This window comes from Cataglyphis hispanica, chromosome 22 (genome assembly GCF_021464435.1).
Source record: "Cataglyphis hispanica isolate Lineage 1 chromosome 22, ULB_Chis1_1.0, whole genome shotgun sequence".
Classification (NCBI taxonomy): domain Eukaryota; kingdom Metazoa; phylum Arthropoda; class Insecta; order Hymenoptera; family Formicidae; genus Cataglyphis; species Cataglyphis hispanica.
Genome location: NC_065975.1, coordinates 2,942,042 through 2,962,889, shown reverse-complemented (window position 1 = coordinate 2,962,889; position 20,848 = coordinate 2,942,042). Strand labels below are relative to the sequence as shown.

At 26.2% G+C, this 20,848-nt stretch overlaps 3 protein-coding genes across 4 annotated transcripts; all 3 read left to right on the top strand.

Moving 5' to 3' along the window:
• The first annotated feature begins 1,481 nt into the window (after positions 1–1,481).
• Positions 1,482–10,190, top strand: LOC126857667 (putative glycerol kinase 5). 2 transcript variants are annotated; one of them, XM_050607315.1, is made up of 13 exons: positions 1,920–1,963; positions 4,994–5,087; positions 5,668–5,713; positions 6,159–6,258; positions 6,329–6,488; positions 6,732–6,846; positions 7,026–7,219; positions 7,400–7,526; positions 7,706–7,810; positions 8,137–8,231; positions 8,638–8,801; positions 9,035–9,168; positions 9,479–10,190. In XM_050607315.1, exons 3-13 carry the CDS (start codon positions 5,689–5,691, stop codon positions 9,619–9,621), a joined length of 1,362 nt encoding a protein of 453 aa, XP_050463272.1. In that variant the 5' UTR covers positions 1,920–1,963; positions 4,994–5,087; positions 5,668–5,688; the 3' UTR covers positions 9,622–10,190. The 2 variants fall into 2 exon arrangements, with proteins under 2 accessions (XP_050463271.1, XP_050463272.1); XM_050607314.1 differs by lacking the exon at positions 5,668–5,713 and having other exon boundaries at positions 1,482–1,963.
• A 138-nt stretch (positions 10,191–10,328) lies between these two features.
• Positions 10,329–13,810, top strand: LOC126857682 (putative gustatory receptor 28b). The gene is made up of 8 exons (XM_050607335.1): positions 10,329–10,919; positions 11,043–11,349; positions 11,586–11,860; positions 12,087–12,263; positions 12,755–13,004; positions 13,161–13,229; positions 13,428–13,517; positions 13,699–13,810. Exons 2-8 carry the CDS (start codon positions 11,065–11,067, stop codon positions 13,756–13,758), a joined length of 1,206 nt encoding a protein of 401 aa, XP_050463292.1. The 5' UTR covers positions 10,329–10,919; positions 11,043–11,064; the 3' UTR covers positions 13,759–13,810.
• Positions 13,811–14,727: 917 nt separating this feature from the next.
• Positions 14,728–17,119, top strand: LOC126857779 (uncharacterized). The gene is made up of 7 exons (XM_050607499.1): positions 14,728–14,760; positions 15,226–15,494; positions 15,736–15,891; positions 15,964–16,228; positions 16,558–16,626; positions 16,716–16,805; positions 16,922–17,119. Exons 1-7 carry the CDS (start codon positions 14,728–14,730, stop codon positions 17,027–17,029), a joined length of 990 nt encoding a protein of 329 aa, XP_050463456.1. The 3' UTR covers positions 17,030–17,119.
• The last annotated feature ends 3,729 nt before the right edge of the window (positions 17,120–20,848 follow it).

Here is a 20,848-nt window from a genome sequence, read left to right as displayed (position 1 = left end):
ACTCTTAGATTTGTAAATATTGTTTCGAGATAAAAAAATTTGAAAAAATGTCATTATGAAGTAGATTAATGATACATAAAGTCAACTTTTTTTGGATGAATTTTGATACTATTTTTTAGATTTGACACATTATTTTGAAAGAAATCAAGTGAACAAAGTTACTTGTCGTCTCCGTAAGTTCTTATAAATTAAAATATTTTTTAATAGCGTATTTTACAATCAAAATAAAATTATGTAATAATACGGAAAAGAAGCAACAATAAACTTTAAACTACGGTATTCGAAGCACGCCTTACATTACGATTAATATACGTCGCTCTTTGTAAATTGGGTTGCTACAACAGAGGCGTACGCATGCTATTTAATCTTCAGTAACGTAACAAGAAATGACAAATTAAATAAATATTTGTATAGAGGACTCTCTCTTGTATATTATTCTAAATATATATTATTATAAAAATAGTTTTTATAATAAACTTTTTATTTCATACATCTATTTTAATTAAACAAAAAAAAATTTAATATCATTTAGAAACAATTAATTTTTGGACACATATATTTGCTATTTATATATTTATTTTAATAAGTACATATGAGGGTAAAATTCAAATTTTTTAAGATTTTATAATTTATGTTTAATGTAAATGATCAAATAATAATTTAACATTATTATTTATTATCTTTCATTATCTTTTATTGTATCCAAAAAATTGCTGCCTAAAAAATTAAATAATATGTTAAATTTTGAAATAACATATATTCATATGTAAATAGATCTTTAAAATTTTTTCAATTTTGTCCATGCACAATAATACTAATTAGCAAGCGTGTTATGTCAGACAGCATTTATCAGATATATATATATATATATGTACGTGACATCTGTTACATCATCTCCCATGTGAATAACAAACGTCATGCAAGAATTAAAGATCTAGTCTAGTAAAAGGCAAATTAAACTGATCTTGTTTTATAGATACTGAAGAACATAGCATAAGATGTGTATGCTATGCTCTTTTTCTTGAAGTTTTTTAAATTTAGAGCAGACTTTTTTAGAATATTCGATATTAAATATTTTTAATACTCAAAAAATCTTATATAAAAAGCATTACATCTGAATTATGATTAGATAATAATTATGTTCGCATCGAACAAAATCTATATTGATGATTAGATAAAATTACTATTGTAGTTTTTATATCCTTGTAAAACAAAGCTTCCACGAACAGTATATAAAAACGGCTTTTATCATAGAAGTAAAATCAATCATAATCGTGATATCTATGACTGCAGTAGTCGCTGCTTCTAATGATCAGATAGAAGATCGCATGGTAGGAGAAATCGATGATCAACGCAAATAAATCTTTTCGTATAATTTTTTAAAGGTGTGTTTCAGCCATAATGATCGACAAGACGTAGGCCCAACTGATATAGCGTACGCTCTGATAATGTGTCTCACGCCCCACTCAGTGCGGGCAAAATTGTCGGGAGTGTATCGCTTCATTATATGATGCCTGTTGAAGTCTCGATAAAGACCTCTTGCTAGAGCATGCGTGATGTATTACGCATCCAAGGACTGTTGTGTTACCATAAGCTAGCGCGTCCAAGTAGCATAAATTTTTTGTTATCGCGAGTCTAAGTGTGTTCCTTCTTTTTTCTCTTGTTATCGTTGTTGAACTCGAGGTACAAAGTACACAGCTGGTATTAATCGATATTAGTCGCTGCCGTACGCCGCGATCTAACGTTTAGTATTTCAAATTGGATTCGATCAAATTGGATTTGATAACGAGTTAAGAAAAGTGTGAGTGCGTATATAAATTAGCGCCGAAATTTTCAAATTTGCTGGAAAAAAGTGCAAATTAATACCATGAAGTACGTCGCGGCGCTCGACGTCGGTACCTCCACGGTACGCTTTCACATTCTGGATGAAAAAGCGGTCACGGTAGCTTCCTCGGCGGAGAAGGTTTGTCGCAACTTAATTTTTATGTTTTTTAAAAGTCACTTGCAAATCAATTTAAATCTGCGAGCGGAAGATCCAAAGGTATGATGTAACTAAAATTAAAAATCGTTACAGCAATGATTAATGCATAAAACTTTTTTTAATCTCGTCAGAGATTGTAAGATATAAAAAAAATAATTAAGATGCTATTATTGGAGAAAATTGCAAAAATTATGTACAAAATTCTTTTCTGCGATATATAGTATACTTTAAAAAAAAAGAAAACAATATTTTACTCGCGGGAGAGAGTAGAAATTATTGAAAGATGAAAATTTTTGTTGTTCTAATGATGCTACTGAAAAGATTTATAAGGCAGAGAAAATATTAAATTAAAGACCAAGCATTAATAACATGAGATAGAATAAAAATCATAATGACATTGTTGTATATTTTTAGAGATCGAGAAATAACACACGAGTCGACTTATCTAGTTTTTATATATAGTTGATATTGATCGAATTAGATACTCGATGTAGAAAAAGTGTGACTAAGCGAGTTAGATAACGTTTTATACTTTAAATTTATGAAGGACATACAATGAAATATCTTGGAGTAAGTTTATTGAATTTTAATAAATCATAAGGATCTAATTATTTTTTTTTAGTTAATTGAAAGAAACAATCTTGAGTCAAACATAAATAAACAAAAATGTCAAAATTACGACTATACAAAAAACATTTACTGTAATTAGCTATAATGACATATTTCTATAAGAAAGATTTAATTATTTAATTATTGTGATTCGTGTTTTACATTGCGTATAATAACATACTATGTAAATCAACGTGTTTGCAGCTTCATTAAAAGCTGTCATTAATGATTTTAATTAATAATTGTGATTAATGAAATCTATATATATGTAAAGAAGTTTTCGCACTTGTATCTTCATAATGCTACAATAGTCTTTGATATTTTACATAGTTTCAACATTTATGCATGCATTATTAAAGTTAATAGCATATTTTCCAAAGAATTGCACATTTTTATTTTTCAAACAAGAAATTACGAAACAAACGATGAGATGGCTTTTATAAAGAATATGTTTTGCAATGATATTAATATATAAATAATAACAGAATATAATAATGAACATATAATGTCATAATCAACATAAATAATAATAAAATAGAATTTGCATATGTATTTTCAAAAGCTGAAAAACGAAATTATAAATTTAATTTTGCTAATTGCTTATCTGTTTAATTAAGAAAAGTAGTAATATTTAGCGTTGAGCATCTATGAAAAACGCTATTTTACATTTTTTTCCGTAATCAGCTGATTATAATTTTTCTCAAAGCGTAGGAAAATTTAATCAACGTTGCGGATACAAAAAGAAACAGAAAGAAATAGTCGAGATCAGAGAGCCGTCTATAGAACACCTTGAAGTCGAGGTAATCAAGTTAACGTAAAGGTGCTTTCCAACTCGCGGATTAATAAACTCAGAAATAAGTTACTAGGACACTTTATACCGCAGACTGTATCCGTCGTGTACACTAATAAGCGCTGAACATCGATTTAACTATGACGATGCAAAAGTTGCATGACAATTACTTTTTATTTCGCACACATGCGTTATCTAAAATCTTGACTCGCAATTTTTTAATTTGACTTTTAATTTAATTTTTTTTAATTTGAAAAATTAAAAAAAAAATAGATATATTTAGACATTTACATTTTTTTCTATTATTAAAAAAGAGAGAAAAATGTGCTGCAATATTTTACGTTCAAAAATATTAATTAATATTAATTCAATATTATTATTTTATTCAATATTATTATTGCTTTAATAATATAGTTAATAAATTAAATTTAGTAGTTAGTATTTATAAGATTAGAAAAAATATAATTATTTTTATTAAAACTGCTTGCATTAATATTTTTTATTAATGTCCTTTTGCCACTAGCATTGAAATGGATTTATTAATTAAATACAGTTAAATTTTTAAAATTGAGTACAAACATTTCAAAATTGTTTAAAACAGAACCTTGTGTATAATATGTTAAACATATAAAATATATCTAATATATAAAAATGTTGTATAAGAACAAATTGATTACATTTAATCAACGTAAAAATACATATTTAATAAAGTTGTTTTTAATTATTACACAGGAGAAGATTAAACAAAAAGAGTTTAATCAAGCTATTTATTCCTATTTTTCCAATCGCTATTTATCATAAATAAATTCAAAACGTTTTATGTCTACATGTATGTGTCATTGAAACAAATTTATCTGGCCTTAAATTCTTCCATTACAGACTACATTTAATTTAAATTTATTGACAAAAATATTTTATATTTGTTTTGTTTCCTCTGTATTTATTATCGTTATCGATAAGATTCAAGCGATATTCATGTTATTTGTAATAATTTGCTTTTTATTTACATATCCACATGGCATTACACAAAAACATCTTTTTATTTTTTGAATTTTAAAAAATTTGAATTTTTAGTATTTTTATATAATATACATATAACAATATATTTTTTATATGATATATAATAGTAGTATTTTTATATAATAGTATATATACATAATATATTTTAATTAAAAAAAAAAAAATAATAATAAAATTATTTATAAAATTTATGTCTTACAGATTATTTTAATTTTCATGTATGTATATTAGAGTTATATAAATTCTACATTATATAAAAGTTCTGAAGATATAGCTCTTTAAATTATTTTTATTTTATCTAGAAACTTATGAAACTCTGAAAATAAATATTTCCGTGACGCATATTCTTTTTCATACAAAACAAGAAAGTCTATTGTCTATTTACTGTATGACACAAAATCATTTGCATATTATTTCCATTATTTTATACGGAAAATAAATTGTGCATAAAGAACACTTACTGGAAAGTATGAGATAGACCCAAAAGTTCAAATGTGAAAATGCATTGTAATTCGAAAATTGTCGAAATCGAAAAGGGAACGGAATACGAATAAAAATAATAATAAACTTTATTTTTTTTTTTTTTAATTTAGGTTAAACTGATTTATCCAGAGCCAGGATTTGTCGAGATAGATCCGGATCATTTATGGCAGACTATAGTAAAAGTAATCAAGGATACATTAAAAAGTAAGTTCTTAAAATGTTTTTCTAATCATAAAATATTAAATACTAAATTGTTTTTTATTTTAATGATGATAGGCAGAGTAAACTTTATATATAAGTTTATACAGCTTTGAAATATATGCATACATGTGTTTTGCGATCATGCATACATGTGTTATCTATAATTCTGCACGATAAGAATTAAAATGATAAGAGGGAACAAATATACAGAAGTATAAACATAACTGTGTGCAAAGCATGCGAATCTTTCTTCCGTAATCTGGAATGGATAAACGCAGAAAATTTTGGTTTCACGCATTTTCAATAGACATTTAAAGCTTCAGTTGAAACCGCGCTTGATCTTAATTTATTAATCATTTTGATAAATAAATAATCGATAACATTAAAAAATGTACTGATGCTAATGTGCTAATTTATTTTTAATTATACTCGATTTAATGGACTTTATTTTGATAAAAAAAATTATTGATAAAAAATTTGATTAATTTTTCCACATCGAAAGATCAGTATCAGTTTGAATTGAATCTTTGGTTACCCATTAAATGTGTGTCAAACCTCATTTCTGTATTTTAATCTGTTCTAGAAATGTTCATCGTAAACCGAGATGACAGCAATCGGACGTATCGAAAGTAAGCAATCATACATTCTGCTTGCGACACCCGATGCAATTAAATGCTTATTGTTTATATATTATTTCGCCGATTAAATCGTATTTTCAGGCCTTATGAAGCACCCAATTTGATTAAATGAAACAGTTTTTGCTTTATATATATATAAAAGCTTTACGAGTGACAGAATGATTTCTTTTTTTTTATAAAAAAAAAAGAACATACGGTTATTACAGATATCACGTATAAATATGTATCCAGATCATCTTGAATTTGTTATCTTTCTTCACAAAAAGAAGTTTAAAAATAAATATTGAGAAAAGAAAAAGGATAGATATTTTTAATTTCAGGAATTTTGCCGCTTATTGATTGATATCTTTTTTTATGTTTAGTTTGCCATTCGTGTAATTTATGTTATATAACTTATCTCGGGTTTAGACTAATTTGTTTCGTTTTCTGATTGCAGACAGCGAGATCGATCCGAAGTTTATCGCTTGTCTTGGAATCTCATCGCAACGAGCCAGTTTTATTACCTGGGATTTAAAGACTGGAAGGCACTATCACAGGTGAGAGCAACAAAGATGACGAAAGTATTTCGGTTAGAATATAGTTTCATGTGTGATATTGCCATTTCAGATTTATAACGTGGAAGGATCAACGCGCGGCTGCTCTAGTCGATGAATGGAATCGATCGATGACGATGGGAGGATTGCGAATAGCTTCGAGTATTTTGTACACTCTTACGAGAAGCAAACGCTTTCTGTCCGGTAGCGTGTTTAAGTTTATGAATATGCAGGTTGAAATGTTTTATCATTTATATTTTACACTATCATCTACATATAAATATTTATATCATCAATGGATGTTTTATCGTTCAATGATCGTTTCAATGATCTCTAAATCGTTCTTTTCTCGTCAAAAATAAATCACCGAGCACAATTTCGCTTTATAAAATTTTACGGAGCTTTCTAGCTTTCTCTGCTAATTGTTCTCTCAACTAGTATTCCTCTCGGGAGCTTAATCTCGGCTTTGTTCCCAGGTCACCTTGAAATTAGTATGGGTTCTCCAGAATATACCCGGTCTTCGAGAAGCAGCATCTAAGGGAGAAGCAGCATTTGGAGGCATAGATTGTTGGCTTTTATACAAATTAACAGGTAAAACAATTTTTAATTAAATATATTTTTTTTCTATATTTATTTTAAAATATTCATAACATTGTTAAAAGTATAAAATATTCCTTTATATATCTGTTGGCATCACAATGTGTGTAGTAATAAGTATTCGTTATATTGTTAATAGCCATGCTGATTAATACGTTTTTCATTCATTGCAGGAAAACATATAATGGATGTTTCATGTGCCTCAGCCACTGGTATATTCGACCCATTTACAATGGGATGGGCTAATTGGGCGTTACATATTTTAAAATTACCACGCAATATTCTTCCTGAAGTAGTCGATACAGTGGGCAACTTTGGAACTATACCCGAAAGCGTATTGGGGGCTGAAATTCCCATTTATTGCTCAGTGAGTAATGAAATTACAAAGTATTTTGACAAACAAACTGCCATTTAATTTGACGATTAATTATACAACAATTAGAATTACCCACGCGATAAATATTATAAGTATTATATGCGAAGCTTTATGAGAGTTGATCTTGCAATTAACAAACGTTTCTATTTTTAATAATAATGTTAAAATTAGATGGCCGATCAAGCAGCTTCCTTATTCGGTTCAGGATGCTTCAAGCCCAGTGATCTTAAAATTACTATGGGGACAGGTACTTTTGTGAATGTTAATACAGGAGGAGAACCACATGCATCAGTTGCTGGTAATTTTGCGAATTTATATTATTTATTTAATACGACTTTTCTATTTAATAAATCATAATTAATTAATAAATAAATATATGTATATAGAATATATTGAATGAAATAAATAATATATATAATAAACTTAAAAAATATATATATTCTAAACAGAGATATAAATTATCAAAATTATTTATAGGACTTTATCCAGTTGTTGGATGGCGAATCGGAAAAGAACTAATATATGTTGCAGAAGGATCTTCAAGTGATACCGGTATACTAATAGAATGGGCTAAGTCACTAGGTAATTTATTAGCTCTTAAATTGTTTTATAAAACAATAAAAATTTGAAAATTTTATATTATATATGAAATTTATGAATTTGTTCAAAAAAGAAGGAGAGAAGAAGACAAATTAAATTATCTGACTATATCTTTAATTATGTACATATTAATATTTTATCACATGATATGTAATGTAATCTAGTTTTACATGTATATTCATTTTGTACAAATCTAAATGTACTCTGTAAAAGTACTTTTTTTGAAAGAAAAAAAGAGAAATTTTATTTTTAGAAACAATTCAATACTTTATTGTCATATGCCAATTTCGATCATATGATTGCCGTAGGAATTGTAAACGACGTTATAGAAACAGCTGATATGGCGAACTCAGTTAATGACACTGATGGGGTATATTTTGTTCCGGCATTCAGCGGATTACAGGTATGTACGATTTATTACAACAAATAATTTCTTTCGATGTCCAGATATAGTAAAATTATTTTTTTTTCCGTAAAAAAGGCAAACATTTGTAATAATAAAATTTAAAAAATTATTTATGAATCTTTCTTATTTTTACTGACTTTTTATATATGTACAAAAATAAAAAACAAAGTAAAAATACTGCCTTCTCCATGGAAAATATTTATAAAATACAAATTTGCTTTAAAAATTTCTTTTAAAATCGATGTTTAAGGAATATCATTTTTACATATTTAAAAAATATTTTGTTTTTATTTTTTGTTTAAGATTTTAAAGAAAAAAAAAACATGAATTATTTGCAGTCCAAAAAGATAATACATTACTCAAAAATACACATATAACATATGTGCGTCTTTTATTGTTTCAGGCGCCTATAAATGATTATACAGCCGCAACCGGTTTCTTAGGAGTAAAGCCAACCACAAAGAAAGAGCATATCATTCGGTCTTTATTAGAGAGTCTCGTTTTTAGAATACAGCTACTTTACGAATGTTTGTGCAAAGAAACTTCTTTTACATATCAAAGAATAAAGTAAATATTATACAATAACACTGTTCACAATATATACTTAACAATTTATAGTTTACAATATTTGTGGCCATTAACAATGCAAGGGCTGATAACAATATTATAAAAAAAAAAGATTATTAATTTTTCTGTGTACTCAATTTCTACTTTTTACGCGATAATCAAACTTTAATATTGCAGTATCAAGAAAAAAAAACAAAAAAACATCAATTGACGCAAATATATTGTTTTTTTAGAGTCGACGGTGGAGTTTCCAAAAATGATTTTATTATGCAATCATTGGCTGACTTAACGGGGTTAGAAGTGGAACGTCCAGTATCTGTCGAGATGTCCATTCTAGGGGTAGCATTCCTCGCTGGTTTACAATGTGGTATGAACCAATTTTACTATTTATTATTATAAATTATTTTACATTTTTCACACAGCTAATAATTTAAAGAATTTTTTTTTAAATATTATATATAAAATATAAGTATTTTTATTATTTTTTTTATTCTTTATTTTATTTAATTTTATAAGATGCATAAAGTAAAAAAATCGATTAGGATAAGAGATTATTTTTTATCTGTGCTGATATAAGATTATATAATAACTATTAATGTTATACAATCAATATATGTGTTTATTAAATAATTATGCTTAGTAATTGGGATAATTTTGAATGTATCATTTAATCTTAGGATTGTGGAAGAGCAGAGAAGAGGTATCGATGCTACGTCAAGTAGATAGAATATTTAAGCCAAACAAAGAATCGCAATCATCTTATCAGCATGCGTTTCGTCAATGGAAACGCGCAATGGAGCGCTTCAAAAATTGGTACTGACAATAATTTCTGAATAAAAGACACATTTTTTATGAATAAATGTATATTAAATTTTAAAAACAATGTATTTATGCCATTTAACATCGCAATGATGATTAATATATTTTAAGTATAAATATATTTATAATTAATTAAACAATTTTGTTTTATATTAGGTTTTATAAATATAGAAAATTATTTGTGCATATATGTGTGTATATGTTTGTGTGTATGTGTGTGTATATATATATGTGTGTGTGTGTGTGTGTGTGTGTGTGTGTGTGTGTGTGTGTGTGTGTGTGTGTGTATGTGTGTGAAATTGTATTTTAATTTAAATATTATGAGAGAATGTACACCGATGTATTCGGATTACACAAGTAAACATGATATGTTTGTCTTTTATCGTTGATACTACGATATGATCTGACATTAAAGCGCGTTAAGACTTTCATTTTAATTGAGAGTCATGTTCAAACGCTACGCGTTTATATGTAATACGATGATACAACGATGCGTTAATACTGTATATATATTTCGTATTAGAAAAAAACTGTACTCTAATAAAATTATTTGTAATTTTTAATATTTAATTTTGATAGATATATAATATTTTTATATATTTAATTTCATATTTAATATATTAAAAGAAAGTAATTATTTTCTTGGAAATGAGATATAGCTATCATCGATAATAGTTTGCACATAATCAATTTGTATCGTTTTTCATTACCATGTTATTATTAATTTATATTTTCGCGGCGTGTAATCAATAAAAATTCTATGTAGATAACCCAAAAATAATATTGGATATTTGTACTTTTTTTTTTTTAATCAAGATCAAGACCGAGAGGGATATAATCATTTTATCGGGAACAGTTGCATTATAATAAAATGCGAAGAATGAAGTAACCGTCGGCTGCATTATTTATGGGTGTTAATAGTTAAACTCTTATAACTTCTTGGTAGCGTGAGAAAAGGTCGAAAGGCAAGCTATCATTACGAAACAAGTAATCGAAAGCGTTGGATGAATATTAGCGGCATGAGACACGTGTAATAAGTGAAATTGCATGACCTACGCAGGTTGTCCGGACGTATCGCAAAATAGCACGCGAGATCGTTTATCAGCTGTTTGTTGCCAGGTATAGAGTTCATTAACGATAACAGACAGGACTAGCGCCTCGTTCAAGTCAAATTTAGTCTTTGCAGATATCGAACACGTATAACACCTTTTTTTTCCAGTTCCCTACAATTTAATCGCTTGTAGTCGAAGAAAGGCGATTTTCTGACGTCTATTTTAGTAACATTTTGAGACTCATTGTGTATGTGGTTTATTGTTTTAATAAAATAAATCGTTTTGAATTGCGTGTAAAATAAAAAAAAAAACGTAAGTTTATTTATAATCTATTAATGATGCAATTAACACAAATACTTACTCTGTTTAGATTTATAAAAAGCGAATCCAAAATGACAACAGGTGTGAGAAGTTTAAAACAGGCATTGATGCCTATCATATGGCTTAATTGCATATTTTGCATGGGAATCTTCGAAATACCTACGAATCGCCCACGATTTTTACTAAGTGCTCTTTACGTTGTCTCGATGATAAGTGCATACTTCGCGCTGCTTTATAAAGAAATTAGCTTCTTTCACGAAAAGCTCTCTAACGACTTTTTCCTATACTATTGCGTCTTAACGGTCAATATTTTAGTTGCCATTATAGCTATAATTTTGTTCTGGCTCAAATCAGAGGTATGTCTATATATAATGCGTAACTATATTTCGCGTAGAATCAATACAAATAGCAAACAAAAGTTTTACAAAAATTAAAGAGAGATAATTTTTTGTTTTACATATTAAAAAAAAATTATTTTTTTGTAATTTTTGTAAAACTTTTGTTTAGAGGCAACTAAGATCTCTCTCGTCTTTCCAAGTGATTACCTTTGAACAAATTTATTAATTTATTAATTTAATTTTGATATTTCAAGAATATAAATAGCATAATTAAGAGATTCAGTGTAGTTGACAATACTATAGAAGTATTGGGCATAAAAAGGGATTACCAGAGAACTCACCGCAATATTCTATATATTCTGGCTCTTTGGATAATAGGCATGCTATTATTGAACCTCATGCATATAGTATGGATGTATGAAGATACTGCTCAAATGGGACATTTGGGCACTTTATATACTGATTTATGTTTTTGCATTCCGATTTTGGCAAATTCCGTAGTGGATGTCACCTTCGCCTCATTTATCAGGCAAGTAATAATTAATAATATGTTTCCCAAACAATATATTTTCTAAATTAATGATCAAATAGTAAGAAATTTTGTTTAATTAAAGTGTTATTTTAAAAGTTATCTTGTTAATTTCTAAATTATATATTAATTACATAGCGACTTTTTTTAATTAATTGGATTAAATAAAGAAATATATATCTTTGATTATACATATGAAAACAACGTGTGTGATGGAAAATTGCAGATGTCTTCAAATAAAATTTCAGAATACAAATATTCTGATTAACAATGTAGTAGTTTGTGCAAATAAATCAAATATCTTTAAGATTCATGAGCAACGCGAAAATAAACAACTTGCAATTGTTACAATAAACTATGAAAATCAAAAGGAGAAGATACTGCATCTCATACAGACGTTGAGGTAATATTAATAATAATTCTTATTTTCTATTGTATAATAGTCAGTAAAATTTTTTAACATTTGAATAGAATCTTATAACAATCTATAACAGTTAGAATTTTTTAAAATAATTATTTTTAACATTATACATCTTTTTGTGATATTTTACCATGTAGTATATTAATATAATTTATAATTGCCTTAGTATTAATAACTACATTTACTTTATACATAATTTGTCACAGAATTACATGTACACAGAATACATTTAAAAAATTAGAATGTAGAATATATAAGATGTATAGATTAGGCCAGAATATGTGATACCTAAAATAGTATGTTCTGTGGCAAATTAAAAAAGAATTTTTTAAAATTTTAATAATTAGTAATAATTAGTTATTTAAATATTATTTAAATAATTATTAAATTATTATTAATAATTATTATAATTATTTAAATAATTTAATAATTATTTAAATAATTACTAATTAATTAATATTTTTATCTCAAAGACATTTACACTTAGAAGTCACCAGAATAGCACGACAAATCAATCATACTTATTGTCTGCAACTTTTACTCGAATTGGCTGTTCATTTTACGGTAGTAACTACATGCGTTTACTGTATGTATGGTGCACTTACCGGCCAGGTTAAGGTGACAGTTCACAGTGAAAAACTCGTTGCCATGATAGTTTGGGCAGGAATTTATTCACTCAAAATTATGTTTGTCAACTCTCTTTGTACGGGTGTATCAGAGGAGGTATATTAATTTTTTTATTAAAATAAAATTTAATTGAATAAACATATCATGATAAACTCAGAATTTATTCCAGGGTACAGTTAAATATTTTACTAGAATTACATAATATTTATATGTTACTAAATTTGTTTATTACATAGTTAAGATTTATTTCAGGCATATAGAACTGGTGAAATTATGCAATCTTTTGATGGATCCGCTACCGACGATGATATGAGAGAAGAAGTAAGTCCCGTCAATGCGTAGTCGATGATAACATATTAATCAAATTTGATTTTTTTTTTTTTCTTGAAAGAAGACATTGACATTGTTCATATAAAATAATTAATTTTTTAAAAAAACATTGTGTTTGTCTATAAATAGTTTATTTATGTATATAATTTAATTAGAAAAAAAAAATAAATATGTGTCTTTATGTTGCAGATTAGGCAATTTACGCAACAGATAGTGCTTAATTCTTTACAGTTTACCGCTTCCGGTTTCTTTTCAATTGATAATACTCTTACTGGCAAGGTATGTATATTTAATTTATTTGTTTAAATTATGCAATTAATGAAAATTATACAATCTATTTAGAGTATTACTAATTTTTTATTTAATTATTTATTACAATAATATAGGCATAATTATTTATTATAATTGTAAAATTTGAAAAGAAAAAATAGAACATTATATTTATGTGTTTGTATTTCAGTTTTTCGCCACGGTCACGACGTATGTGGTTATTCTAATTCAAATGAACACGCCATTATAATATGATAATTCATAAAAGAGTTCGATCATATTGTAGATGAGTAATGCTATTTATTGAACCAAAAAAAAGTTACAAATAAATTAATAAAAACTCATTAAAATTATCTTTATAAAAATGGTGTAATTAATAGCATTTAAAAAAATTTTTTTATTAATAAATTTTTAGAAATTTCATCTATAAAATAAACAATTAGCTTGAAATGCTAGAAATACGAATAAACAAAAAATATAACTCTTTTAAATTTAATAAATAAGTGATCATATTTTTTCCAATATGGTTTATTTAAAACATTTATTTATATTATTTATAAACTAAACACAAAAACAATGATAAATTAAATTTATATATAAATATAATTAAATTTTAATTATTTTTATTGCCTATAATCTGATTGCAAAATCGTTGCAAATAGTAAAAATTTTAATTGTTTTGCTTAAAAATTAATATTAATATTGATGATAACGTATTATATAAATGTATTATATATATATTTATATCTAACAAGAAAGTGACAGAGAAAATATTGAAAATAATTGCTGACGCATTGTGCGAATATCGATTATCTCATGTACATTTATGTTATTATTTAATATTTTAACGCTGCTAAAGTAACGATCTAATCAAACATCTTATTACGCCGATATGTAATATTTAGCATGCTATATTACCTTCAACTCGGGTTCTAATAAATAGTTATAACACATGAAATTGTGACAGCTTGTGATCATGGTCAGCACTATAGACAAGGCTTTAAATCCTTTGTACTTACTCACTTGTTATCTTGGTTTTGGAATTTTCAAGAATAGCTTGGGTTATTCAAGACTATGCTTCAGCATCTTTTACATATTGACTGTGTGGAGTGTTTATGTCTGCGCTTATTATTATATGATGACTGTTTTTGCACCACATCGTATATTTACAGGCTTTTTGATCTTTTTTGTAGTAATGACAAATTTATTTGTGACCATAATGTCTATAATCATCATCACTCGCAAACACGAGGTATTTTTTCTTTGTGAGTGTTTCATTATAACTTTATCGGTGTGATCTCCGCCAAATAAATAGCACTACTATTTTTCTAAATTAGAAACTATATAATTTTTTGGTGAAATTAAATTTACTGATAAAATCACATTTAATTAAATATGAATAAAATAGTCTAATTTTTATTAATGTAAAATAAACTTTTATGTGTCTAAAATACTTTCGTTTATTTTCAATCCTTGGATTTTGTTTATTTTTAATCCTTGGATTAGAAAAATTAAAATTTTATTAATTTTGTTAATAAATTTTATTTTGTATCTTATACATATTATATAAAAAATAAATATATTTGAAAGATTTTTGAGAAAATTTTTATTATAAATTATTACATTATTATTATGCACATTGATATATGTTTATGTATTTATATTACGAAAGATATTTATAGCATTATAAATTTTATTGTTAGTGTCATTTTCTTAGAAATTCTTTAGCTGTATAAGAAATCTCAGTCTCATAGATGATACATTGGAACAGCTTGGAACATTCAAGGAATATTATAAAATGCGAAACTCGACAAAATGGATAGTGGTTATATGGTTTATGATAATGTGCTTAACATGGATAATCGATTATTTCTTTTATGTGGAAAAGTTACAGGACACAACAAAAGTCATAGTTATCCCTATCATTATAAATTACTCTTTTCACATCAACACTTTAATGGATATAATGTTTACATTTCTTTTAAGGTTTGCAAAATATATTTCGTTTTATTAAATTATATAAGCATTATTGAAAAATCTGAATAATTTATTTTTATCGATTTTTAAATTTATGAGTTATAAGTTTATGCCATGTTTAAAATATTATTTCTACAAAATAATTTATTAAGTAAATTAAATGAAAATTAATAACATGCTCTTAATTTGCGACATAAATAAAAAAGTTCAATAAACACTTCTAATGTCTTTTTGTTTCTCTAAATTACAGATACATTGGTACTAGATTCGATAAAATTAACGATCATATCGAACAGCTATCAGAGACTGAAGAGTATGGATTGAGAAGCACTTGGAAAAAATCTCTTGTTACTCGCTACTATATCCGAAGCGTTCGAAATCGTGAGCATGTATTGTGGACTGCAATGTAAATTGTAATGTAACTTGCAATGTAACTGCGGTTTTAAATATATTTACCCATTAATTTAATATTTTTTAGGCATCTTCATTTGGAACTTTGCCGAATAGCTCGCAAAATGAATAGTTTTTTCGGAATGCAAATGACTTTGCAGATGGTATCCTATTTTATTCTTTTAACAGGAGTAATTTATTTTCAATATCATACGATGTTATGTTTTAATAAAACTTCTAATGGTAATGGAGAAAATCAATTAATATTTTTAATTCATACCGATATCTGGTGTAGTATATATTTAACAAAATTCATAGCATTGAATTATATCTGCGAAAGCGTTAGCACTAAGGTGAGTTTTTAGATGGATGTTTTTAGATGATTTTTAGGTGGATTAAAAAAAAATTGATTTTTACAATATGCGTGTGGGATTTGTCTGGTATAATATAATAATTTAATCTATTTAATAAGAAAACTACAATAATTTTTCTCAAATTAAAAAAAAGTAAAAGATAAATATTTTTGATTTTTCTAAAAAAAGAACCTGAGAATTCTTTTTTTGTAATAATTGTACTTTTGTTTATATAAATGTACAACTCTCAAAACTCATATAATTATTATAAATAAAGATCAAATTGTTAGTTATTATAATTGTAAAATTAATTTTTTTTATCATTTCAGGCGGAGAAAACTAAGGACATGATCTATAAATTAACAAACCTTGTCTATTTTAACCAAATCCGGGAAGATGTACGATAATCTTCTTTTAAATAGTTTCTATTATTAATTTTAATTTCTATTAATAATTTTTTAAATAACATTTATGTTGTACAATGCAGATTTTCCAGTTTGTTTTGCAAATATCATTTCAGCCGTTAAAGTTTAACGGGATGGGCTTGTTTAACTTTGGTTACAAATTTATTCTCAAGGTTAGTTTTTGATATTACTAATATCTATATAATACAATTTAGAAATAATTTAAAAGTTAGACTTATGCAAGAAAATATTAAATAGCGAGATAATTATATTTAATATTTATTTTTAGTTTATCGTAGGAATTCTTAGTGTTATGATTTTTATGGTGCAAATGGATACTTCTCCCCTATCCCGAATTTTAATTTCTAGCGGAAATAATGCATCATGTTACCAGTAAACGAAGAGTTCTACGTAAGTGAAGAGTTCTACATAATCCTTCTAGTTTATTTAATATAACTTTCTAACAAATTTTTAATTATATATTAGAAAGTTGGTTGTACACACAATTACTGTTAATGATTTCATAAACAATAATTTAATATTAATTGTATTAATTGCATTATTATATTTATTGATTTATTTTATTATTTATATTATTTTAATATTTTTTATATTTATGTTTTAAAAATAAAATTTTTTTTAACATTTATAAATTATACTTTTATTCACTAATTATATATTATGTGTATAAAAATCATTATTTTTAGAAGAATTTTATTTAAAAAACGTAAATACCAAATTTTCAATATCATTTTTTAATTCATTAAAAAATATTGCTTATTTAATGATTTTTCACTTATCACAATTCTACTATCAAATATTAACTGATTGTTGTCTTAAGCTAAAAGCTGTTTGCCATCATCGGCGCTAATATCATCCAGCGATATCGATCAACTACTTTATTATATATGTTTATGAAAATAAATGATACATAACGCTAATGCATTAGTTCTATTATTATTTTAACAAATGAATAATATGTCAGATAAATGAATCCAAAGAGATATGTCAATTTACTTTAAGAATGCCAAGATTAATAAACTCATGGTGACTACCATAAAATAGGCCTTACAATCTTTACTTCCGACTTATTTTGTTCTCGACTGTTATATTTATAAATGTATTATATGGATAAATTTTGTACCTAATAAATAGATGGTAGAGAAAGTACAAAAATTGATGACACATTGTGCAAATATCGATTATCTCAACTGTCTTAGTGTTTAATATTTTAACAATGCAACGATCCAATCAAGTGTCATTATACTAATAAATGTTAGCATGCTATACCACCTTCAACTCTATCTAATAGTTAACATATGGAATTGCAAGAGTTCGCAATCATGGTCGACAGTATAGAAAAGGCTCTAAATTCTTTTTATTTAATTACTTGTTTACTTGGTTGCGGAATTTTTAGAGATAATTTGAATCATTCAAAACTTTGCTTAAGTATCTTTTATATATTAACTGTGTGGAGTGCTTATGCCTGCGCCTTTTGTTATGTAGTGATTATTTTTACACCAAACAGAATATTTGTAGGTTTTTTGATCCTTTTCGTAATGATCATAAATTTATCTACGACCATAATATCTGTAATCGTCATCGTTCGCCAACACGAGGTACATTTTTTTCTTTATAAATGTTTTATAATAACATTAATGGTGTGATATCTAAAGCGAAATAAATAGCATGAAACACAAATTCTCCAAATTAGAAATTATTTTACTTTTATATTTATTTGTCAAAGTCAAATTTAATTAAATATAAATTAAATAATCTAGTTTTATTTATGTATGTAAAATGAAATTTTATGTTTCTAAAATGTATTTTGCTTTCAATGTATATAAAAAAGAATGTTTAATGTATATAAAAAAATAATATTATATATTTTTTATATGTTGTTATTCTTAGAAATTTCTTATGTGTATAAGAAATCTCAGTCTCGTAGACGATACATTGGAACAGCTTGGAATACCCAAGGAATATTATAAAATGCGAAAATCGCTAAAATGGATATTGATTATATGGTTTATAATAATTTGTATAACATGTGCAATTGATGGTTATTGGGCCATAAAAAAGTTTAAAGTTATAAAGGCTGTAATTATCCCCCTTATTTTGAATTATCCCTTCCACATCGATACTCTCATGGAAATAATGTTTATATTTCTTTTAAGGTTTGTAAAATCTATTATTTTTTAATTGTATGAGCATTATTGAAAAGTCTAAATATAATTCAGATCAATAAATTTTTATATCTGTAAATTAGAAAAATGCTATGTTAAATATACACATATACATATACAAGGTGGACCATTTTAATCAATCCACGGAAATATCTCGAAAAATATGGAAGATATGGAAAAATATTGCAGACAAAAAGTTGCATGGTGTAAAAAGGACTTGATCTTGAGTGATTTTTTCAAGGCCAGATCAATGTGATCGATGTTTTTTTAAATCATACTCTCTTTTTTATTGCATATTCTTGTAGCCCTCAAAACGTTTTCAAAACACTATGATAACGTATTTTTTTATTAAGTATTTTTCGAGTTATTTTATATCTTGACCTGACATATTTTGATATAAAATATAAAATATTTAGTTTCTGACAATTTTACCGCAATACTTTTATATAAAAGATATTGAGATAAATCAATTGGTAGAAAGAAAATAATTATTTTTTTTTAAAAAGTATGTAATTATTTACAATGTATTTTATAATAATTATTTGCTTTTTTTACATCAATTGAATCATCTCATTATTACATGTTCCAAATATATTTTATTTTAGCGTTTTCTTCTTTTTCAAAATTACAGTTGTATCGGTACTAGATTCAATGAAATCAATGACTACATTGGACAACTATCAGAGACTAAAGAATATGGATTGAAATACACTTGGAAAAAGTCTCATGTTACTCGTTACTGTGTCCAAAGCGCTGAAAATCGTGAGCATATATTGTGGACTGCAATGTAAATTGATATATATCTTAAGATAAAAACGGCCAAATTGAAAATCTTATTTTAATAAAAAAGACAATTTTATTAATCTAAAAATGTATAAATATATTTTTTTTATTGTATTAAAATCTTATTCACAATGTTTCTACATTAATTTTTGTGTAAATTGATTATCTATCTATAAAAAAGATCTGTTTTTTTTTACAGATTTATTTAATTGCAAATTTTCAAATTTCATCTCACGGCGATACTCGAACAGTAAGGAAGCGAGAACGCGAGACACTCCATCAAATTTCTCTACTCAACGCGATCGCGACAAGTATCGGAAAATAATTTGATATCATAAATAATTAATTATCTTTTACACACTTTAAATTTTGAATAATACGTAATTATATCATAATGGATAAATTCCGAAGCGCGTATTTTGCGTGACGTTTTAATCAAGAATCGAAATGATTAGAATCAAAATTGTAAATTATTGTTTTATTGCGATCTTTCTCTCTCTTTCTCTCTTTATAAACAATAATTATTTCTTTAAAAATACTTGATTTTTAATTATATTTCATATTTTATCGTTATTCGATTTTTTGATAATTTAAATATGATTTGGCTTGAGAACGCGTAATAAAATAGTCAAATCACAGGTTCAAATAATGATTAATATAATAATCCATGATATATTAATCGTTTATTAAATAATTAATCTATAATTTAAAATACTTGTATTATTTAATATTCGACACCATATATACGTCACAGTACGCAACATATTTTCGGTCGCGAAAACAATAACATTGTATTCGGCCTTGGCGATGTAAACATTAGCGCGCTACTGTTAACGTCTTACGGCTTATAGCCTTGTTATCATTCCTACAGCAACGCTCGAGCAGTAAAGTAATACTTTTCGACTCGCAGTACGATTTTCGTGTAAAACGGGGTTTGATCATGCCGAAAGTGCGGGAGTGTCTTTCAAAATAACGCGCGTACAAGTGCGGAAGTATCTTTTAATAAAAATGCGGGTGTGCCGTTTAAAATATCGCGCGTGTGAATCAACCTGAGAGGAGGAGGAGGCCTAGAAGAGGCATCCTGCACCGGCGGAGCCATCCAAGGGTGAGTATTATTATTTTTATATTAATTATTATAAATCCCGCACACGCATTAATTCGATTCGATCATTGTTTGAATAGTTCAAACACGAGAGACTCATACTATAAAAGTTTTTATTTAAAATAGTTTTCTTTTTTAGAATTTA